At 44.5% G+C, this 25,079-nt stretch overlaps 1 protein-coding gene across 1 annotated transcript in view; it reads left to right on the plus strand.

Moving 5' to 3' along the window:
* The window catches only part of ANO2 (anoctamin 2), a 337,309-nt gene that overhangs the window by 262,774 nt on the left and 49,456 nt on the right, over window positions 1-25,079 (plus strand). The window contains 1 exon segment of the mRNA XM_075070724.1: window positions 19,895-19,969. Coding sequence (XP_074926825.1) covers window positions 19,895-19,969 — 75 coding nt within the window.

Consider the following 25,079-nt stretch of genomic DNA (forward strand, 5'->3'; position numbering starts at 1 on the left):
ATAAGCTGGAATGTCTGTTGACAACTAGTTCCCTAGAGCGTTTTGTGTGCATTCTGTGTAATTGTAGCATATATGTAGCCCTTTACAAATATTAACTAATCCACATAAGACCCCTCAAGCATAGGTGTTGTTTTCCCTGTTTGGAAATTAGGAGGCAGTTGGGATTAGAATCCAGGCATGCCTTGCTCCCAGGAAGGGTTGCCAGGCAGGGCTGCCCAGAGGATTCAGGGGGCCTGGGGCAAAGCAATTTCGGGGGCCCCTTCCATTAAAAAAAAAATTGCAATACTATACAATACTATATTCTCGTGGGGGCCCCTGCGGGGCCTGGGGCAAATTGCCCCACTTGCTCCCCCTGCACAGGCGGTCCTGGGAAAAATAAACCTTCTGCATCTCGTCACAAACTCAGTTTTGAGAAAACTTCTTTACAAATATCACTGGTTCTCAGCATCAAATAGTACTAAAAGGCACTAAAGTTCACTAAAAGGGTTGGACTAAAATTTTTTCTGGATCGAAAACTAGGGGTTTTTAAAAAGCAGAAAAAAATCACAAACAATGTCTGCTTTCCTTCAAAATTTGTTGTGTTTATTTTAATTGAAAAGCTGAAATTAGTCTGCCAAAACCTGAATATGGTTTGGAGTTTCAGAAGCTTGTGGCCAAATATTTGCTGCTTGCTGTGTTTTATTGTCTAAAGAATCAATACAAAAATTCTGCTTTAAAAAAAATCCAAAACTTTTGAACCACGTCAGCTTATGACCAAACGCCTGAGCCCATCCAGTCAGAGATTTTTCAGGTTTCTGCTGGCTTCCTTGACACACATCTGTCTCCATAACTTTGGGTTCGTTTAGGTTAGACCGTAAGAACAGCCATACTGGGTCAAACCAAAGGCCCATCCAGGCCAGTATCCTGTCTACCGACAATGGTCAATGCCAAGTGCCCGAGAGGGAGTAAACCTAACAGGTAATGATCAAGTGATGTCTCTCCTGCCATCCATCTCCATCCTCTGACAAACAGAGGCTAGGGACACCATTCCTTACCCATCCTGGCTAATAGCCATTAATGGACTTAACCGACATGCATTTATCTATTTCCTAGAGACTGGCTCCATGGGGTCCCTCACAAACTGGAGACGGTTACAGTGGGTTTGTTTTTAGTATAGCTTGTGCACATACTCCACGAACTGAGCATTTGAGCTTGTTCCAGAATCTGAGATGAGCCTATGTTGTGAAAACTGAAATGCTCAAAATAGCACGTGCATGTGAATGGACACAGGGTGCTAAAATTAAATTAAGCCAGGGGTTCTCAAACTGGGGGATGGGACCCCTCAGGGGGTCACGAGGTTATTACTGGGGGGTCACGAGCTGTCAGCCTCCACCTCAAACCCCGCTTTGCCTCCAACATTTATAATAGTGTTAAATATATAAAAAAGTGTTTTTAATTTATAAGGAGGGGGTCACACTCAGAGGTTTGCTATGTGAAAGGGGTCACCAGTACAAAAGTTTGAGAACCACTGAATTAACCCCTCTGAAGCCTCAAGGAATGCAGGGGAGGGGCAGGGGTCTCCCTTGGTAGGGTTGGGAAGGATATTGCTCTTCTCATGTGATCCCTCCCCCAGTGGCTAATTTTCAATGAAGCTACTCTCCCCTGACATGAATCTCCCTATGGCACTGAAATTAAATATAGACTATAATATGGCATTTGAGAAGTGAAAGGGATGTTAGCCCTAATGGAAAAGCTAACAGCTTGGCTCTTCTGCAAGCCTCAAACTGCAGAATGAGCTTTAGGGTAGAGAAGGCTGTGCCTCCCAAACAGCCTGCCCCTGTCCCCTATCCGACTCCCATCCACTTCCTGGCCCCCGCTCAGAATCCCCAACCCATCCTGCTCCTTGTCCCCTCACCATCCTCCAGAGACCCTCCCCCCAACCACCACCCTGGGACCCCATCCCTGCTCCCTGACTGCCCCAAACACTATCCACCCCCCTGCTGAGTCCTGACAGACCCCCCTCCCAGAATGCCCACAATACAGCCACCCCATTCCCTGTCTCTGACCGCCCCCTCCCTCCAACCTCTGCCCCCTCCGTGTCCCCTGACTGTCCCTGGGACTTCCTGCCCCTTAGCCAACCCTCCCGGATCCCACCTTGCCCGGAGCCTCAGTGCATCCAGGAGCGTCTCTGCAGCATGGCTCCAGAGGGGCATCTGAGCCCCCTGTGCTCAGAGCCGTGTGGTAAGGGGGCGGGGCTGCGAGCTTCAGGCCGAATGGATGGAGCTGAGCTCAGCGTGGAGCTCGCAGCCCCGCCCCCTTACCACATGGCTCTGAGCAGGGAGAGATTCAGGGGCCTTGCTGGAGCCATGCTGCACCGCTGTCCAGGGACGCTGCTGGATGTGCTGAGGCTCCGAGAGAGGGGCGGAGGTGGATGCGGGGTCGGACTGGGGAGGGAGCCTCGGCCATTCTCATGGGGGCCTCTACAGAGCCCAGGGCCTGGGGCAAATTGCCCCACTTGTCCCCCACTCTGGGCAGCCCTGTTGCCAGGTGTCCGGTTTTTAACTGGAACGCCCAGTTAAAAAGGGACCCTGGCGGTTCCAGTCAGCACTGCTGACCAGGCCATTAAAAGTCCAGTCGGGGATGCAGCAGGGTTAAGGCAGGCTCCCTGCCTGCCCTAGCTCCATGCAGCTCCCGGAAGTGGCTGGCATGTCCCTGTGGCCCCTAGGCAGAGAGGTGATAAAAGAAGCTCCGTGCACTGCACCCACCACCTAGTGCTGCTCCTTCAGCCCGCATGGCCTAGAACCGCAGCCAATGGGGGCTGCAGGGTGGTGCCCATAGATGTGGGCAATGCGCAGAGTCCCCAGAACCCTCTGCCTAGGAGTCAGACATGCCGAGCCACTTCCAGGAGCCAAGCGGAGCTAGGGCAGGCAGCTAGTCTGCCTTAGCCCCACTGTGCTGCTGCCAGGAAGCCGCCCAAGGTAAGCATCACCCGGCTGGAGCCCACACCCTGAACCTTCTCCTGCACCCCAAACCTCTGCCCCAGGACAGAACCCCTTCCCACACGCTAACTCTCTCCCAGAGCCTATACCCGCTGCCTCAGCCCAGAGCTCCCTACCAGAGCCTACACCCCACACCTTCTCCCACATGCCAGCCTCTGCCCCAGCCCTGAGCCCCCTCCCACACCCAAACTCCCTCCCAGAGCCTGCACCCTGCCCCAGCCCTGTACTCCCTCCCGCACCCAAACTCCCTCCTGGAGCTCAGACTCCACAGCTCCTCCCACACCTGAACCTCCTGCCCCAGCCCAGTGCCCCCTCCTGCACCCCAAACCCCTCATTCCCAGCCCCACTGCAGAGCCTGCACTCTCAGCCCTCGCCCTCGCCCTCTCCCTCACCCCAACCTCCTGCTCCAGCCCAGTGAATGTGAGTGAGGGTAGGAGAGAGCCAGTGACAGAGGGGGCATGGAGTGAGTGGGGGCAGGGCCTCAGGGGAAAGGGCAGGGGCGGGACCTTGGGAAAGGGGCGGGGCAAGGGTGTTCAGTTTTGTGCAATTTAGAAAGTTGGCAACCCTACTTCCAGGCCAGGGTTTAGTCCAGTAGACTAGACAGCCTCTCAGACAATTGAGGTGTACCTCATGAGCAGAAGCCATGCTAGCTTAGCTGCAAACAGCTGTCTGGGAGCAAGCTTATCGTTCTCTAATGTAACATAGTTGGGACTACCTTTTCCCCTCTGTTTTTTCCCACCACTCTCCATTGCCATGAATTGATCTGGGATTCTCCCCCCAAAATCAAGTGACCATTCGCCATAGTTTCATGGATCTCAAACTACAGCCCTGGACAGTTTGACTGCCCTGATTAACCAATAACCTTTAGAATAAATCATTGACAACTTTCCAGCACCAGAAACTAGTTTTTCAAGGTTAACTTTGCAAGAAAAAAGGCTAGAAATTTACTTTCTAAAAATATAAAAGTTTATATTAGCTCTGACATTTCTAAGTCCTTAAATCAGAGGCAGACACCAACCACAGAGTTCTCAGGGCTACAAGCAGCTTGAATGGCACTGTAATCTGCCCTGCATTGACTCTTCCATGCTATTCTGTGTTCTCCCATTCTGATGTAGTTTCTCCCTCTCACCCACCCCAGTTTTGTGCTTTGTTTCTTGTCTTTCTTGCTCCTCTGCTTTTGTTCCCCACTGCCCCTCTCTGTTTCATTTCATGTGCTAGCAGTAAGGTGGTATATATTACTATCAAACAAGTAGGTCATGCTCAAGTAGGATGCTAGTAAATTCCACTTTCCATTGCTAAAGAACAAACAAATTGAATGGCACAACACAAGAACATATGGAAGAATTGTGAGCAAAAAACCCATGCATTTTAAAATCAGCCTTTTTGCCCGATTCTTCACTTGCACCTTTGTGTGGTCATTGACGCTTGTGTAAACTAAATATAGAACAGTAGCAGATCAGAATGGTATTTCCTAAATCTGTTCCTAAATGTAAACCTCTAAAAGCTAAACATGGAATTCTGGTTCAATTGCAGTCCAAAATGGAGTTTTGCCATGGACTTTAATGGGGCCAAGATTTTCGCTAGATCCTTCAGCCTGCTCTAATATATCTCAAGATAATAGCCTAGCAGTGGGCCAGCCAAAGTTCAATGCGCCTTTTGCCCCACCCCTTAACCACAGCCGAGGACTAAACGTAACTTGACCAGACCAGGGAACCTGACCCACTCTACCGTGCTTGGTATAAAATCTTTAATTCTGTATTCCCTCCACACTGAGATCCTATCTGAGAATAATGCATGCAGTTTAGACAGGTAACAGGCTATTAGATGTTGCTAAAGAATTCAGCATAGGGACTGTAATTTGAACATTACAAATTGAAATGTAAATTTGCTAACTGCCTTAGTTCCATTGGGCCAAAGTTGCTTATATTAAAGTGTATAATAGTGACTGAACGGGTGATTTTACAGAGAGATTTTTGGGCAAACTATTATATGTCTGGGATGAAGACAATTAAAGGATTTGACAGTTAATGTAGCTAGGGTTGAGATCCTTGAGAGAAGCTCTGCAGGTAGTTGGACATCTGAATATGTATCTGACAACTTACTGAAGGGCACAGGTAGGAAAAATAACCCTATGCATAAAGTAATTTCATAGACAAACTGTTTCAAAACACACTGTCAGTATTAGGATAGTGATAATGATCCACATTAATTAAAGCACAGTTTTGCTCTGAAAAGTTACTCGCTAAATGTCTCTAGATTTATTGTCTCAATAATTTTCCCATCAGATGTTCTCGTTTATAAGTAATAGTATGGGACCAAATTCACTAGTATGCTCCAGTTGCCTTGTGCTGTCCCAGGGATTCAAAGCAGTTGTCAGCCCCATTGTGCCAAATTTATGGTTGTTTTGTGTTCCCAGAACAGTACATAGCAGACAAAGCATATCTGGCACATGCTTTTTTTTCTGTCTGCCAATGCCAAACCTTACAAACTCAACCTGGAATCTGAAAATCAATCTGTTCTCTGCCTACATCATGCACCATATAAGGTGTTATTGAGCAGGTATTTAAGCACATGCCTAACTTTAAGCACATGAGTAGTCCTGTTAATGTAAATGTATTGTAAATGAGACTGACTCCCATGTGCATGGTAGTACCCATTACTACAAGATTCTGCCTATATTGATATAAGGCGTATTAAAGAATTTTGTATGTTATTTCATTGTATTATTTGATAATGACCATGTGTCAAATTGAAGAGAATTGACCATGTAATAAAATATTAAGGGTCAGATTCTCAATTACATTAAGGTCCTTGTGAGAGGGTAGTCTGTCTCCTTACGAGTAGTGGGACTTAGGGGTTAGCCCATCCAATCATGCGGTGTGGCCCGTTAGGATTTTGAGAGATTTTAGGAACACAAGGACCTAGGAAATAAGGGATTGGGAGAGAGGAATTGGTTCCGGTAATTACTAGTGTTTAGGGGAAAACCTGTTACTGATTCTTCCAGGTCTTGGAACTAAAAGTCTGGGAGATTGGGTGGGACAAGGCTCCCCTGTCTCCCAGCCAATTGAAATGAGCTCTGGGAAAGAGACCAGTATATATGCTGCCTCTTCCCTCAAGCAAGAGAGATGCCACCTGGAGAAGACATGCCTGCTGAACCCACTTAGCTTGTGGGTGAAGTAACTAATTCAGGGGAAGGGCCGATTGGAGGAGAAGCTGACTGAGACCCTACAACTGACCTGAATTAAAACCCAGCTCTCAGAAGGAGAGCTGGGGACTCTTGATTTAAGGAGAAAGTTGTTAATCGTCTGAATTATCCAGCTCCAGGAGGGATGGGGAATGGGGGGTTTCTTCTCTTAAGGAGAGAGAAAGTGACTGACTGTCTGAATCATAGAATATCAGGGTTGGAAGGGATCTCAGGAGATCATCTAGTCCAACCCCCTGCTCAAAGCAGGACCAACACCAACTAAATCATCCTAGCCAGGGCTTTGTCAAGCCGGGCCTTTAAAACCTTCAAGAATGGAGATTCTACCACCTCCCTAGTGAAATAGTTTTTCCTAATATCCAATCTAAACCTCCCCCAGTGCAGCTTGAGACCATTGGTTCTGTCATCTGATACCACTGAGAATAACCTAGATCCATCCTCTGTGGAACCCCCTTTCATTAAATCTGCCCTCATACTCCCAGTTCTCTGAGCCTCTCCTCATAAGTCATGTGCTCCACCTCCCTAATAATTTTTGTTGCCCTCTGCTGGACTCTTTCCAATTTTTCCACATCCTTCTTGTAGTGTGGGGCCCAAAACTGGACACAATACTCCAGATGAGGCGTCACCAATGCCAAATAGAGGGGAATGATCACATTCCTCGATCTGTTGGCAATGCTCCTCTTATACAGCCCAAAATACTGTTAGCCTTCTTGGCAACAAGGGCACACTGTTGACTCATATCCAGCTTCTTGTCCAGTGTAACCCCTAGTCCTTTTCTTGAAGAAACTAATGCTAGCCACTTGGTCCTTAGACCATAGCAGTGCATGGGTTGTCCTCCTGAGTGCAGGACCTCTACACTTGTTCTTTTTGAACTCATCAGATTTTTTTGGTCCAATCCTGCTAATTTGTCTAGTCCCTCTGTATACCTATCCCTACCCTCCAGCGTATCTCCTATTCCTCCCAGTTTAGTGTAATCTGAAAACTTGCTGAGGGTGCAATGCAGCCATTCTCCAGATCATTAAGAAGGTATTGAACAAAACTGGCCCAGAATGACCTTGGGGCACTCCGCTTGATACCAGCTGCTAACTAGACATGGCACAATTGATCCCTACCCATTTAGCCTGATGATCTAGCCAGCTTGCTATCACCTTTAGTCCATTCATCCACCTATTCTTCTTTAAACTTGCCAGCAAGAATACTGTGGGTGACTGTATCAAAGCTTTGCTAAAGTCAAAGAATAACATGTCATTGCTTTCCCTCATCTACAGAGCAGTTATCTCATCTAGAAGCAATTAGGTTAGTCAGACTGACTTGCCCTTGGTGATCTTTGCTGACTGTTCCTGATCACTTTCCTCTTCTCTAGTGCTTCAAATTGATTCCTTTAGGACCTGCCCCATGATTTTTCCAGGGACTGAGGTGATGCTCTGGCCTGTAGTTCCACGGATCCTCCTCCTTTCCTTTTTCAATATGACACTACATTAGCCTTTTCCAGTCATCCGGGACCTCCCCCGATCACATGAGTTTTTAAAGATAATGTCCAATTGGCTCTGCAATCACATCAGCCAATTCCTTTAGCACTCTCAGATGCAATGCATCCGGCCCATGGACTTGTGCTTATGCAGCTTTTCTAAATCGTCCTAAACACTTCTTTCTCCACAGAGCTGGTCACCCTCTTCCCCATACTGTGCTGCCAACTGCAGTAGTCTGGGAGCTGATCTTGTTCGTGAAGACAGTCGCAAAAAAAGCAATAGTACATTAGCTTTTTCCACATCCTCTGTCACCTAGGGCGACGTCTAGACTACGCGCCGTATCGCGCGTTATCGATTGCTGGGGAGTATATATCGCGTCTAATCTAGACGGGATTATACTCGATCCCTGAGCGCGCTTATATCGATTTCCGAACTCCACCAACCCCAACGAGTTCCGGAATCGACATAGGCAAGCCGGGACATCAGTCCCGCGTGGTGAGGACGTGGTAAATCGATTTTAGATTTCGACTTCAGCTACGGTTCTTCCGTAGCTGAAATTGCATATCTAAAATCGATTTACCCGTAATGTAGACCAGCCCTAGGTTGCCTCCCCGATTCAGTTAGAGGGCCACATATTTCCCTACCACCTTTCTTTTGCTAACATACCTGTAGATCCCTTTTGTTACTCTTAACATCCCTGCTAGTTTCAACTCCATTGTGATTTGGCCTTCCTGATTTCACTCCTGCATGCTTGAGCAATTTTTTATATCCTCTCTGGTCATTTGTCCAAGCTTCCGCTTCTAGTAAGCTTCTTTTTTGTTTAAGATCAGCAAGGACTTCACTGTTTAGCCAAGCTTGGTCGCTTGCCATATTTACTGTTCTTTCTGCACATTGGATGGTTGCTCCTGAAACTCAATAAAGATTACTTTAATAGAGCCAGCTCTACCTGACTCTTCCCTCTTCATTTGTTTCTCCCAGGGGATCCTGCCCATCAGTTCCCTGAGGCAGTCAAAGTCTGCTTTTCTGAAGTCCAGGGTCCGTATTCTGCTGCTCTCCTTTCTTTCTTGTGTCAGGATCCTGAACTCGACCATTTCATGGTCACTGCCTCCCAGGTTTCCATCCACCTTTGCTTCCCCTACTAATTCTTCCCTGTTTATGAGCAGCAGATTAAGAAGAGCTCTGCCCCTAGTTGGTTCCTCCAGCACTTGCACCAGCAAATTGCACTTGCACCAGGAAGTACAGCCCAATTCTAGGAGGAAAGCTAGGGCCTCCTGAATGTGGAGAAAAGACATCTATGTAGACCCAAAGTGGGCATGAAATTGGAGATGAAAAGAGTTGTTTTCACTCTGTAAAAGATATAATAAACTAGATTCCATGAAGGGGCATTTGTCTGAAATAATCTGGTCTGAGTAATTGACTGAAAGATCCTGAGTGGGCAATGTACCTATAGGGCTATGAAGGGATGTGCCTAGTTGCAGTGCCTAGTCTCAATCTTTGACATCATTCAGGCTGTGCAAACTTTTGGTAAAGTGAGTGTAAGTGTAACTGATGCTTTGCATCATCTTCACACTTCCAGAGCAGTAGAAAGGGGCCATCCATACACAAAGAGAATAGATTTACGGTTATCTCTTTTTACAGCTTTAAAGTTCCTTTATTGTTTAGTGTGTGGGATTTTCATCTAGTTTTCTGAGATATTAGAATGCTACTGAGATAGTAGTGAAAACAATGTGTCGCTCTTATGCAGAGCTTTTCATCTCAAAGCACTTTACAAAGGAGGTAAGTATCATTACGTCCATTTTAGGTGTTCTTCTGTTCATGAATGGATTGTTTTTATGCTATGCTGTATGTTCAGCATGAATCATCACTGTAGTGTCTACAAAACATATATAAAAGCTTTTAATATATATTCAGTTATGTCTTAAAGTGCCTGATGTTAATAGAGGCTGAGCAACCTTGACTTACATTAACTTAAATGGGAGGTTCTCAGCACCAGATTGACAGCGGTATTCAGGAACCTAAAGATGCAGATTGGTGTCTAATGGGTTTAACACAATGTCCAGGAGGGTTAGGCCCCTTATCTGCTTAGATGTCTTGGAAAATCCCACTAGGTGCCTAAATACCTTTGCAGACCTGGCCCTTAGCCCATCTCAGGATCAGGCTTTTCATGATTTATTAATCACCTCCAAAGGACATTGATAAACCTAATGCATATTTATGACTGCAGATGTAACCCTATTGTTTCCTTAAATAGTAGGTTTCTGGTAATGTTCTGAACTGCTTCTGGTCTATATAAATAATGCATACAAGCCATACGTTAAACTATTGTCACAGTAAAAACAAAGCTGCAAGGTTGCACTCAATCCACATGCAAATATCAATAAGCTGATTTTATGTCGTCTTTTGAAGACCAGACACTTTACTCTTACGCTATTTATGCAATAATGTTTGCTAATTGCCCCACACACATGATGGTAAAAGTGCATACATAAGTCAAAGCTAAAGCAAGAGTTAAATATGACAGAATTAAGAAACTTTGTAATTTCCAGAACAATTAAATTGAGTTGAATTATCTCTCTTTTTAAAAGGTGAAGTACAAAAACAGGAGTGGTGAAACCTTTTGATATTAAAACTGAGAGTAGAGTTGTTTGCAATACTTGCCTAAAACTTCTTAAAACAAAGGGTATCTGACAATGTAGAGCGATTGAATGACTGTGGAGCGTAATAATGGGATTCTGTGGCCTTGTACATCCTGGGAATTTTCATGATTGGTAGCCAGCCACCAATATAACTGCTCTGGTAAAAACCCCTAGAGTACAGGCAAAACCAACAATAGCCAGTTTTCCATGGTGCAGCTTACTCCATTTTCAAGCACCTGTGGAAAGTAGCAATGCTCAACACCTTATTAAATGGGGTGGATGTGACTATGTTGCTTAGCGAGGAACCCATGAAGTGTGCTCTGGATAGAATATCAGGGAGTATGTCTACACTGCAATAAAAGATGCATGGGATGACTGTGGCTGGCCTGGCTCAGCTGATTTGGACTCATAAGACTTGGGCTGCAGGGCTCAAAATTGCAGTTTAGACATTCAGGGTTGGGCTGGAGCCTGGGAACTGAAACTCCATGAAAGGGCAGGGTCTCAGAGCCCAGGCTCTGGCCCAAGCCTGAATGTCTACACTGCAATTTTTAGCACCATAGCCTGAGCATCTTGAGCCAAGTCAATTAACCTGGGTGCTGACACTCTGTGCCACGGGGTTTTTTTTTATTGCAGTATAGACATACCTAGGCTTGCTCCACATAGGTGTGCTATGCATTTCCTTTGTTGCTGCAATACTAGCAAGCAGCACTGGTATTCATCAAGGTATACTACTCTGCATGCATGTGGTGGGCATCCTCCACCTAACAAAATAGGAGAGGATTCAAACAGCCTCTAGTATGGTTAGAGTGAAGAGCGTGCCTTAGAGCAGTGGTGCTCAAACTTTTGTACTGGTGACTCCTTTTACACAGCAAGCCTCTGAGTGCAACCACCCCTTATAAATTAAAAACACATTTTTTTTATTTAACACTATTATAAATACTGGAGGCAAAGTGAGGTTTGGGGTGGAAGCTAACAGCTCATGAACCCTCCCCTCATGTAATAATCTCATGGACCCCCTCCGAGGGATCCTGACTCCCAATTTGAGAACCCCTGTCTTATACTGATAGACTCAAGCAGCTCAATCTATTTTGCTTATCAAAGAGAAGGTTAAGAGGTGATTTGATTAATCTATAAGTACCTCCATGGGGAACAGAAATTTGATAAGGGGGCTCTTCAGTCTAGCACAGCAGTTCTCCACCTGGGATCCACGGACCCCTGGGGGTTTGTGAGTCATGTCTGACTCCAGGGGGTCCACAAGTCATGTCTGGGGTGGCCATCCCCGCTGATGAACTTCTCCTCCTCCCTCCCAGTGCCTCCTGCATGCCATAGAAGAGCTGTTCAGTGGCATAGAGCAGGGATGGGGTGCACTCGAGGGAGGGGGGAGAAAGAGGCAGGGAAGAGGAGGGGCAGAGGTGGAGCAGGGTCAGGAAGAGGTGGGGTGAAACCTTGGGAGAAGGGGTGGAGTGGGGATGGGGCCTGGGGCTGAGTAGGGGTTGAGCACCCCTGGGGAAAATTAGAAGCTGGCTTTGGTGAAAAATTTTAAATCAAAATGGGGGTCCTTGGGTTGCTTAAGTTTTAGAACTGCTGATCTAGTAGACCGAGCCAGTGGCTGGAAGTTGAAGCTAGAAAAATTCAATCTAGAAATAAGGTGTGACATTTTAACAGTATGGTAATTTACCACTGGAACATCTTACCAAGCGCTGTGGTGGATTCTCCACTATTGGAGATTTTAAAATCAAGATTTGGTGTTTTTTCAAAAAGATATTCTCTAGTGCAACCAGAAGTATTAGACTTAAAGCAAGAATTAATTCAGGGAAGTCCTGTGGCACGCATTATGCAGAAGATCAGACTAGAACAGGGTTCGGCAACCTTCAGCACGCGACCCATCAGGGTAATCTGCTGGTGGGCGTCGAGACAGCTTGTTTATGTTGACCGTCTGCAGGCATGGCACCCTGCACTCCCAATGACCACAGTTTCCCATTTCCAGACAATGGGAGCCGTGGGATGTGATGCGGGCCACAGGGACATGCTGGCCGCCACTTCCTGCAGCTCCTATTGGTCAGAAGCAGCGAACTGTGACCACTGGGAACTGCGGGGCGGCTATGCCTGTGGACAGTCAACGTAAACAAAATATCTCGCAGCCTGCCAGCGGATTACCCTGGTGGGCCACGTGCTGAAGGTTGCCGACCCCTGGAATAAATGATCACAATGTTCCCTTCTGGCCTTAAAAATCTACTGTGATATTAGTGCTGAGGGCTATATCACAGGAGGTCCATGTCTACAGTCACTTCTCATAGCTTATTGTTTTAGGACTATTGCATATAATTTGTAAGGTGTCTATTCTAGTAGCACCTTAGAACTGCTTTTAACTGATGTTTCTGAAAACAAGAGTTTCTTTACCCCTGCTATGAGCAACAGATCAGAGAGCACTGGAGAGACTTATCCATAGGCAATGTAGAGGTTAACTAGTGTGACCAATGGGTTCACAGTGAAGTTTGAGTATGGGAGAATTGGGTTAGTTCCAACTTAGACCATTTCAAAATTTCAGCATAAGTAAAATGGTTTTGACAGAAAAGTTTGTAACCCATTGCAAACCACCTTAGGAGGGCTTCCTGCAGTTACATTTGGGCCTGTTTAGAGAGAACAAAAACTTTAATAAGAAGGTTTGCAATTCTACAGCCCCCATCCAAATTTGCTGGTTTAGTTTCTGTATGTAACCTGAAACCGAGCACTGTTCAGCCTAGAAGTAATACTTTTGCCCTCAAAGCCCTGTTACATCTGCTCAGTTGTGTGGCTTTTTCTTGGAAATGGCCTTAGTGGAAAAGCTAACTCATGTTTTGTTGGAGGACAGAATTTGAACTCCTAGGGCCAAATTCATACCGGCACAAGCACAAGCACAGGGTCACTGCGGCAGCAGCTTGTGTCTCCCTTATTCAGGGAGTGAGGGTTAGAGCAGTCCTCAGGGGGGCCCTAAATTGTGCTCCTGCTGCAATGACCACTGCAGGGTTCCAGAACTGCTGGAATGTAGGTCTGCCTTGGCCATGCCTCCTCCCGCCTCCAAACTGCTCTCACTGTGTCCCTTTCCTAGCATACCACCTCCACCACCAGCTATTTCCTGGGGAGTGAGGTATGCCTTTTTCCAATCGGCTGGCACCCAGGGGACACAGGGAGTATAATGCTTTGTATCTTTCGGACACGGGAGGAGGACACAATTTGTAGCAGAACTCTTATTTTCAGATGTTCCTTTTGAAACCAAACGTAATTTCTGCAGAATTTAAGCTATCTTTCCACTCTGGCAAGTGGTAATATAAAAATGCCACTTTCATACTCAACAACTCTGCCCCGTGGATACATTCAGAGTAAAACATTGACTTGGCAACAGAAGTACAATTTTGTTGCTTTCTGCTTGTGTCAGGTTGGTGAGAGCTAGGGGAGCCAAGGAAGAGAGAGCTGGACTCTGTTCTTCCCTATGAAGCATTTTGGTCAAGTATGAAAGTCCACTGAAGTCAATTGGATTCCATAAATGCATCTGCTTGAAGAATCTGAACTATGGGTTCTTTGTGATAAGTGCAGATGCACAAGAGAGAAAGTGTATCATTTTACTCTATATGCAAGCTGAACTGGCATGGCTGGCAGTTAGCGCTTTGTAGAGATGTTCTCTTGTGGATAAATAGAAATAATATAATGAAACATTTGTGAGCTGAACAACATCGGAAACACAGGCAGCGTAGAGTGCATCACTGGTCATGGAGGTGTAATGAGGTTGGCATCCACCTCACACAAGTGCCCCCTTCTAGTTGGGCATGTCTGTGTTCTTCAGTTCTGGTGACCCCTTTGGGGGTTCTCAGGTGGGTTTGTCAGTGACATAGCACTCCTGACGAGTCACACTGTCTACCTGAGCACAGAACCCTTCCAGGGTACACAGTCCACCAGGGTCTATCTCAGTACCCCACTGGTGGTGTCTCTTTCTAGCCCTCCCTGGGCTGTGGTCTTTAAGTAGTCTGGCCCTGGTATGGGGCTGTATCCCCAGGACTTCCTCCCTGGAGACACTATATCTTCCTGCAGCCCTCCCCAGGGTCAGTCTCTACTCAGTCCTAGTAATCCACCAGGAGCTCCCTCGGTGCTTCCCCAGTCCCTGCTAGCAAGCTATCCATGGCCTTGTTGCTCTTCCAGGCAGCCAGGTCTGCAGTCCTTTTTTCTCCTACTTCAAGCAGCCACTGACTACTACCCTCGTCTGCAGCTCCTTTTATATGGCCTTCCTGGGCCCTGATTCGCTGCTTCCACTGCAGGCACTCTATCCTGCTTGAAGGTCCTCTCCACTGCTCCTTTACTGTGATGGGAAGGAAGAACCCTGAGGTCTCCAGCAAGGAGCCTTTGGGCCTAGTCCATCCCATCACAGGAAGGTACAGGCATCTGTACAGTACATGCCATAACACGCTAGAAATCTCTAAATTCCATACTTTTAGAGTGAAATGTATTTATCTTCTATCGAAGGCTACTATATCATTTTGATCATAGAAAAGGTACTTACGGTTGTCATGCTTCATGGCAAATTCACCTGTATTACTCCTCTGTCCCTCAACGGCATCCACTCTAGTCTTCCAGCATCTCAGCCATCACTTCTTTTGGGTGGAGACCCAAGTCTTTCTCCCACTTAACCATCACAGTTCCCTGCCTACACTGTGTTATTCCCCTTAAGCCAAGCTGCCTAACCAGGCCAGCGTCTGTGCTTTGCTTACACTTTAAAGGAATTATAACATACCACACAGCTCTTTATAAGCAAGCACACTTATTCTTAAGGTGAAAGCATTACAGAGAAAACATATTCAAAACAATAAAAGAACCTACCCTCATGATAATAAGCTTACCAGAGGTCACCCCAACTCCTCTTTTGGAGTTCTGGTCGGTGTCAGTCCTTCCAACCCTTCCCAGGAAGGATTGCCTCACTCCCTTGGACAGAAGGCTCCGTCCATTTGCTATATTAGAAAGAAGGCCCTGAGTCACATTAACCTTAGGCTATTTATCCAAAAGCCCTTTCTTAGTCTGTTGGTCTCTGGAGAATCCAGTTTAAACCAGTGTTTGTGAGCCTTTGCAGGTTCAAACCTGAGTGAATTTGCCTAATCACCTCCTCCACCACTCTTTCTTGGTTTCTGAAGGGCTGTGTTCACCCTCCTCCGTGGAATTAAATACAATGATACATACACTTAATAAAGTAAGAAATTTCAAAAATATTGGAGGAAATTGCCATGTCTATCACACTGATACTTTACAGTACAGTCTTTTAATGGCTAGATGGCACTATTGCCAGAGAATAAAACCAGGTGTATTATAAAACAGCAACTGAACTCACACATTTTGCTCAAAGAAGATAATAACTTGCAAGTGCTGTAAGAAGTATTAACATTCTACCACAATATATTGACAAAATTTGTGGTACCGATTTTCTTTAATGGAATGTGCCATTTAAGTTGACTCCTTTGTCTAATAATTCAGTAGTATCTTTACAAAACACATTCTTGCTTTTCATAGGTGCAAACATTAGCCCAAAGCTCCCCTTCATTGCATGCTGAAGAGAGGAGCAAAAACATGGTAAATCCATGCAAAGTAGAGGGGAGGAGGCACACAGAGGAGAAAGATGACTAGATAGCATCCTGACCCCACAATGTATTGTATGTTAGGAATTGGGGCAATGCAGACAAGAGTGTGATGTGTTGGGGAATAGACCACGGCAGTTATGCTGGCCACAGGCTTATCAGCTGCTGCTGCCCAGAGAAGCAGTAACTTTCCCAGGTGCTGAATGATCCCCATTGCTAGAGGTCACATGAAGAGGCATCCAGTGGCATAATGGCAATTGTGCAAGTCATGGAGTTGGTGCTGGGGAGCTGAAAGAGGCACAGACTCTGTACCATTAATCAGATGGCCAAGATTTCTGGGTATTACTAGCTAACCCTGCAGATTCTTGACCTTTCTGTACTCTACAAGCCACCCGTCCAGCAACCAGGAGCCCCAACTCACACAGAGGATCATGAAGTGGATTTTAAGAGTAAGAGACAGTACTGATTGCTTTTTAGTGTAGGAAGGGGATGAAATCCTAGAATATTGGAATCTAGAGAAAGATTGGTGTCAGCTGAAATTATCTTTAAATGGTTTAAGCAATGGAACTTTCACCACTTGGATAGCTCAGTGGTTTGAGCATTGGTCTGCTAAACCCAGGGTTGTGAGTTCAGTCTTTCAGGGGGCCATTTGGGGATTGGTCCTGCTTTGAGCAGGGGGTTGGACTAGATGATCTTCTGAGGTCCCTAATAACTTATGATTGTATGTACTTCCCTTGAAAGTCTGTTTTGCAGCCTAAAAGATCTCACAGTCAAGACATTTTTCTTGATTTTTCAGATTAAGTTTTCCTTTTTCTAATTTTATCCCATTAATCCTATTCCCTTGTACTATCTTAAATAGATTCTCTTTTATTGGTGTTTATTTCATAGGGCTTATCATATCCTTCTCCCTTAGACATCATTTAGACAAGGCATCCATATCTGACTATTTTAATCTTTCCTCATAAATCAGTCCCTCTGGCTCCCTAATCATATTTCTTGCATTTCTCTGAACTCCTTCCAGTTTGGCAATATCTTATTGCTAGCATGGTGCGCAGAACTGAACACAGTGTTCCAGGTGTAGTCAGATGAGGGATATGTAGAGAGGGACTATTTTCTCCCTGTTCAGTAAGGTGATATCTCTGGGGTGCAGCTGAGATTTGTAGAATTGGCCAAGGTTTTTAGAATTGGTTATACTTCTAAATCCATATTTCAACACTTAAATAAGTGGCCTGGATTTTGAAAAGTACTGAGCACACAGCTCATTGAAGTCACTGTGAGCTGCTGGGATGTATTGCACTAGTGAAGAGGTCATTTAAATAAATGTCAAAATGTCTGTTGACTTTGGGTGCTTCCACTTTTTGGATACTCACCTTGAGAGACACTTGATTTTTAATGGTGCTCAGCATGTTTTGATAATTGGGACCCTTAAAAAGGTGTCAGGTTAGAAACCCAAAAATTGAGTCACCCAAAATCACTAACCATTTTTGAAAAACAGATGCTTTAGATATATTCAATTTTCCTATATATTCCCTTACTTGCTCTTTATCAATAGCTATTTTTAAAGGGCTTCCTCAGTTTCTCAGTGTCACCATCTCTTGAGATTTTATTGTCTTGTTTTTCGTGACTCCTGAACTCAAGTGATTTATGTGAGAATCTCATCTCTCATCATTGTAAAATAAAATAAAATCTCTTGACCTCATAGTTGTGCCAAAAAAGCTTGAAAATGTGAACTAAACAGCAAATAAAAAGAATCCCAACTTTATTATATTTTTGAAATCTCATGATTTTTAAGCCAATCTTATGATTTGGGGGTTGGGGAATACCACTCCCAATTTATTAATGTTTGGGCTGGGTCATACTGCATTCTAATTGTCCAAAAGTCTTTTTGTTTGACAGATTTAAAAAAGAAGTTGTCTCAGCCATTTTTGAATGTTCATTCACTGCCTCCTATATGAGTTAGTTTTCTCTCTTTTTCTTGATATTGTTGTAAAAGCTTTCCTTATTTCCCTTAACTGTTTTGGCTAGTATTAACTCATTCTACCGTTTTGCTTCCGTAGTATTTTTCCCCTAGTGAAGTAGTTTGATGTGGTGTCCTTCATGCCTTTTCAAAGTGTAGTAGCGAAGAACTTTTTATATCATGTATAACTGCTGAGGGGTAAATGCCAAAACAAAATGAAATGCATCTGTGCTTTCCCAGAAACACTTTTTAAAGTTGCCTTCTGGCTAAAAGGTGGACTCGGATATTTATGTTCTCTCTACTTTGGCCTGCTTCTCCTTGGGTTTACTATGGTCCTGCTCTCTCACACACTCTTGCAGGAGACACCCTTAATTTGACCCCTTGAGAAGTGAAGGGGTGTGTGTGTGTGTGTATGTGTGTGTGTGTGTGTACACAAAACACTAGTGGGACATTTCTAAGCAGAGTGGGCACAGGATGATGCCTCTTCCAATTCCTGCACCCGAGCAGGCACCACCAGAAAGGTGATGCTTACACCTGTTGTAGAAATACAGCAAATTCCATGCTTTCCTTACCATCTGAGGAAGCACTTTTGCTTTTGAAGGGCATAATACCTCCAAGTAATTTCTTGTCAGGACAGTATTCTTCTCAGGATCGTAGAGCCTTAAAAAAAAAAAAAAAAAAAAAAAAAGAAGGGCTTATTTGAGTCCTTTGAATCAGATTCTGATCTCATTTACCTTCATATAAATCTCCACATAAGCTCTTGACTTTGCTGGAGTTACGCTTGATTTATACCAGCATAAAAAAAGGACTGAATCTGGCCCTATTATGTTGCACAGATGTTAAGACTAATGAGAACAGCAGCTGATTTTGAATTCACAGTTAATTCAATTGCGTATTTTTGCTTTAGCTTAACCATTGTGACCTTATATTTTTAATAACCATTTTTTGAGGGGTGGAAATTACATGTTTCATGTAAATCAATTTTAAAAATTCTTTTCATATGAAAACATTTTATTTTCCATTTTAAGAGCAGGGAATTGGGTTTATTTGAGGGCAATAATGCACCATTATTTTTCACTGATAGGTATCAGGTGGAGGGAGCTACCTTTTGCACCCAGTCAAAAAGTCATCTGAGCCCACTATAAATAGGGCTTGCCTTCATTATTTCTCTGATCTTTGAACCAGATGTCATGAAACAGTCTGAGATGTCTGGAATACTGCAAGGGGTGAAATTCTGACCCCAATGAAGTCCATGGCAGAATTCACATTGACTTCAATGGAGCCAGAATTTCACCTAAAAATGTTTAATCTTCCAACTGGGAATAATGGGCCAAATCCCCAGCTGATATAAATCAGCAAAGCTCAGTTGAAGTCAATGGAGCAAAGAGATTTACCTCAGCTGAGGTTCTGGAACAATATGAAGAGCATCTAGCAACACAGGATGTAAACAAATGTGTCAGAAATAGAAAGTAGAAGATGCTTCTGAATACTTTACAGTGTGATTGTGAATAGTCAGATGGTTATTTTAACACGGAGAAGGTTCAGTTGTATAACAGCCACGTTGGCTGAAGGAAACCTTACAGGAGACATCTGAAGTAACTGGTGATAAACACTCTTTCTTATTATGGTTTCTCACCTAAAACATCACTCTTCTGCACCCTTACAAGAAACAAGGTTGTGGGGTTTGTTTTTGTTTTTTTATTGAAAGTACTTATTTCTAACATTCTTTAGGGTTAACTTTAAAGCTTCTGTTAAGACTTTGAAATTCAGTAGAAGCTTGTTGAAATTTTTCACATATCAGATTTTGAAATTCAAGTGGGATATGCAACAAAATTTTAGAGAAATCCTCCCTTCCCCTCCTCCCATTTTTCTACCAATTTTAGAGATGGTTGAAAATTTTTGAATTTCAAAATTATATTGAAATTTTCAAACTCAAAAATAAAAATGGGGAGAAGGGAAAATCAATATTTTTAATTGAGCTGTTTCTTTTTCTTTTTTCCCAGTTCTAAAATACATCAGTTCTCTAATGCTTGTCTTGACTTTTGTGTTTTGCAACAGGATGAAAAGGAGAAGTTAACCTGGAGAGACCGTATGCCTGGCTATCTAGTGAACGTTGCATCCATTTTATTTATGGTAATTTTATTTGTATTTTCTTTCACATTCCTCTGGGCTATAAAGATCTATGAACAACATCCTCCTTAAAGCTGAATTAATGCTCTCAAAAATGGAAATAACCTTTCCCGTTTTATACCTTAGGAACATTCCTACAGACAACAAAATACATTAGTGCTGATCTGTGAGGCTTGATAAAATAGAATTAGGAAAGTGTAGCCAATAGACCTGCCAATACTTAGTCAATGACACCGTAGGTTGAAAATCATGCATGGTCTCTCTAACTACATATAAACAATGAAAACACATAGCCTGTTCCTCAACTAGTGTAAATCAGCAATGGAAATATGTCAGTTTACACCAGCTGTGCATCTGACAACAGAATTTACTCAAGGAAATTAATTTTAAATACTAATACGGGTAAAACATTTTAATTGACTTGAATGGTGCAAATATTACAGAAACTCCCCCAGAATTATTCATTCAGAATTTTAATTGGGTATGCTTCTGCCACATTCACAACAATTTTATGTTCACTTTCACATTGTGGGTATATGTATATCATATATTTTAAATGGCTAAGAGCTTCCTAGGCTACAGCATGCCATCATTTTTAGACAGAACTGACTGATGTCAGTGGGGACTTCTGCTTAAAAATTGACACAATATGTTCCATTCTGCACAAATAACTAAAAAGTATCTGTGTTTTAACATGTCAAACTCTTGACTTTATATTCAAGGTGGGATCATGTACAGTAACTCCTCACTTGACGATGTAGTTACGTTCCTGAAAAATGAGACTTTAAGTGAAATGATGATAAGCAAATCTAATTTCCCCATAAGAATGAATGTAAATGGGTGGGGTTAGGTTCCAGGGATTATTTTTTTTTGCCATACAGTACAGTACTATAACTGGGAGGTGCCCCTGCCTTACCCCACACAGGCACAGCCACTGGCAGTGGAGACAATGAGGCAGGCAAGGAGATTGAAGGTGCTGTGGGCTAGGAGAAGCATGTTGTGCAGCAGCAGCTTTACCCTACTCTTCAAGCACCGGGGGCAGGGGGCTCAATCCTCAGCCCACCCATACCATCCCTTCCCCTAAGTCCCCGCCCTTAATCTGCCTCTTCTCCCCTCTCCCTCCCCTGCCTCCTGCCCAAGGCAATCAGCTGGCTTGCAGCGTTCAGGAGGGAGGGGAGAGGAGCGAGGACTTGGAGCACAAGCTCCCCCTTCCCTCCCCTGCCTCCTGCCCGCAGCAATCAGCTGGTTTGCTGCGTTCAGGAGGGAGGGGGAACTTGCGTGCCTAGTCCTTACTTCTCCCCCCTTCCTCTTGAACGCCGTAGCTGATTTGCTGTGGGTAGGAGGTGGAGGGACCAGGGGGAAGGCGCTGATCCATGGGGTCTGCCGGAGGGTGGGAGGCACTGAGGGAGCTGATATGGGGGCTGCCAGCTGTGGACAAAGCAGGCAGCCAAACGAGGTTATAGCAAAGCATTGCATAACTTTAAATGGAGCATGTTCTGTAATTGAGCAGGGATGTAAGATTGAAACAACATTAAGCGAGAGGACGTTAAGTGGGGAGTAATTGTAATTGTCAACATATGCTGTTTTTAATTCAGGAATTAACCAACCCAACTAAAGAAATTTCAGCTCAAAGAGAAGAAAAATGGAGAGAATATTTAAAAAAAAACAAAAAACTGTCTGATCTTCTCAAATGTAACTACAACATTACTACTAGCAATGCTGTAATATTTCTGAGTGTGGCTACAGAAAAAGGCTCTGGTTTAGCAGAGCATCCTCTTTAGGGCGGGTGCTTAAACATGCATTTAATTTTAACCCTGTGTTACAATCCCATTTAAGCATGTTCTTAAAGTTAAGATTGTGATTGTTTTCTTTAATCGGGGCCTAAATGTTGTCTCCCACACTTCGTTTAATATCCTAGACAGATTTATAAATGTAAAATGTAAAGCACCAGATCCTAAGCTGTTGCAAACCAGCAAAGCTTCACTGATTTCAGTGAAGCTGGTCCAGAGAGTTTTTCTAGAATATTGTGACTATCATTAGGCAATGAATATATACAGGGAAGCTAGTTGAAAGAAGAATTCTCCTGTATGAGAGCCAGATCCCATCTGCCATGTGCAGATTACAATCTGGGCTTTACTGAATGCGGTCCTTTTACTACTAGATTAGTTAAACAGCGATTGGAGACACGGGTGAATTCTGCAGTCAGTTTCTGCAGTTGTTCTGGTGCATATGAAATTGCACTCATGTAACTAATTTTGGCTGGTCTACCTCCTTTATCACTGCCCACACAAAAACTAAACAGGTTTTCTTTTTTTTTTTTTATTTTTTTTTTTTTTTTAAGAACTATTTAGATACAGTGGGCTAGAGTCTGAGGCGTGCAAGTGCAACATACATACACATAAGCCGCATTTTCCAGTACTGCAGAAGTGATTGTGGAATTTCTGCCACCACCTTTTCCAGGCCTACACTATCTGGCAGGCACACACCCATAGGAATTTTTCCTAAAAATGTCTACATTGTTGTAAAATGATGATGTCACATGCTTTCCCTGACCTCCCCCCACTTACCCTCACACTGCATATTTCATATTTCCCTGATTATTTCTTAAGGCTGCTGACAATTTCCTCTTGGTAGAACCTTGCTCTTTATTTTCTGTGCTGTGTGCTTCTTAAATATGAAGCCCTTTAAAGCAGAAGCGTTGTACCACTTTTTTCTCTATTGAGCTCCTGCTCTCTCTTCCTTTACTTATCCAGGTATATTATTTGGGGGCTTTTTTAAATGTAGGTTTTACAAAATCAGTTTTTACTTTCATGCCCAATTAGACTCTGCACGAGTCTTATTTTACATCAGTAATAATTATAATCATTATGAGATACATTTCTAAGTGCTTTAAAGTCTGTATACAGAACAGTGGTTCTGTATGAAGACCTCTTGCTTTGCAGTCAAAGGGCAGTTTGTATGCTTACTGGGAACAGGATATGACCCAGATTTAAGCTACTGAAAATTTCCTTCTGAAGTGGTGTTCTACAGAGTATACATCATAGCAAAGATTTCTGGATTAACCATGAAAATCTTTGCAGTTGCCTCAAGGGAGCAGGATGGGGCTGGACATCAGCATCACCATGACCCTCTTTATAGTCCCTGATTCATTTCTGCTGCTGTTTTCACCATCAGCAACCCTCTCCGCTTTCCTACAGTAGATTTGGCACATACAGGAGAAGAAAATCAACTAGTGTCACAGCACAGGGGTTCAGCCTGTTCTTCCTTTAAGGCCAGATCCTCATACATTTACTCATACTGAATAGTCCCTTACTCTGGGAATTGTCCCATTAAAGTCTGGGAAGCTATTTGTGGAGTAAAGTGCTAATCAACTTGAGTAAAGGTATCAGAATCTGGCCCATAACTGCCACTCAAACCCCTCCATCTCCTATCCCATCAGTGTCCTATGTCTCCTTCAGCCACCCTCTTGTCTTCCCCACACATTCTTCTCCCCCCTCAGTCTCTCATGCCCCCCACATCTCCCTGCACCCCCTAAATCTGCCTCCTGTCTCCTCATCGTCCCCATCCTCCTTTCAGTGTCTCTGCTACTCCCCACAGTCCCTGTACCCTATCCAGCCCCTTGAACCATAGAATGGCAGACATCTTGCCAGTGCAAAGGGCTTCAGTGTCACAGAAAGAAGTGGAAGTCCACTTTTTTCAGGGCAGCCTCATTTCCACGTGAAGATAGAGAAAGAGCAGCCATCTTGCTGGTTTCAGCCCCATTGACAGTAATAGGAGATGGTAGCCATTTTAAACAAGAGAAAATTCATGAGCTGGCACCTCTCATGTTTCCATGTGAAAGGTATAAAATCATACCAAAATCACTAGAGTACCCCACCTTCAGCACCCACTGTACTCTACACAGGGTCCCTAGAAAGCACTAGATCAGATTTAAGGTGTCTGGATTAATCTTAAAGGCATTCTATGGAAATGGCTGTAGCTACTTCAGAGAGCTCTTCTCTCTTCACTATAAGACCTTCTCTGTCAACTGTGTCCCGCGGGTGCTATGAAGCTATGTCATCCTTAGGGGTGAAGCTTGAGACAGCAGGAGACAGGGATGTCTCAGCAACTGGAAACTCATTGGCTTAGTGTTCCATTCAGTACACTAAAATATTGAGGAAAAAGAGAGAAGGAGAAAATAGAGAGAAAAATGAGAGAGTAAAGGAGTAGTAGGAGAAGAGAGAGTGAAGAAGGAAATAATTTACTATAGGTAACAAAAAAAAAATCCCCTACTGCCTCTGGAGAAAGTAAATGGAAAAATTAGACCACTGACCAACTGTGATTATGATTTTTGGCTCTTATTACATGGGAGATGCTCACATATTTGTGGTGATTGGTATCACAATGGGCACCTACATGGACAGGTTAGGTAGAAGCAGGTCCACCCATAGCAATTCTGGACCCCAGGGTAGAACAGTCAATGGGTCTCCACGCATGCACAACCCATGGCCGCGTGGACGTGGCTGGTGCCCAGCGAGCTGCTGGCTGCACTGCTGGGCATGCTTTTCCAGCACAGCCAGGGCTTTCACATGCCCCCCCGGTAGGGTTGCCAACTGTCTAATTACACAAATCCAAAGACCCTTGCCCCGCTCTGCCCCTTCCCTGAGGCCATATCCCTATTCTGCCCCTTCTCCAAGGCCCTGCCCCCTGCTCATTCCATCCCCCCTCCCTCTGTTTCTCACTCTCCCCCATCCTCACTCACTTTCAGCAGTGGGTGTGGGGTACAGGCTCTGGGAGGGAGTTTTGGTGAGGGAGGGGGTGCATGGTGCAGGGTCTGGGAGGCAGTTTGGGTGCATGGGGCTGAGGGGTCTGGCTCTGGGAGCGAGTTTGGGTATAGGGAGCTGAGGGGTGTGAGCTCTGGGAGGGAGTTAGGGTGTGGGAGGGGGTGAGAAGTCAGACTCTGGCAGAGGATGCGGGGTGCAGGCTCTGGGAGGGAGTTTGGGTGTGGGATCTAGGCTGGGACATGGTGTTGGGGTGAAGGATGGGGTCAGGGGGTTGCACTTACCTCAGGCGGCTCCTGAAAGCAACTGGCACAGCCTTCTGGCAGCAGCTCCTTGGCGGGGAGGGCAAGGGG

This window comes from Chelonoidis abingdonii, chromosome 1 (genome assembly GCF_003597395.2).
Source record: "Chelonoidis abingdonii isolate Lonesome George chromosome 1, CheloAbing_2.0, whole genome shotgun sequence".
In the NCBI taxonomy this organism is placed as follows: Eukaryota; Metazoa; Chordata; order Testudines; family Testudinidae; genus Chelonoidis; species Chelonoidis abingdonii.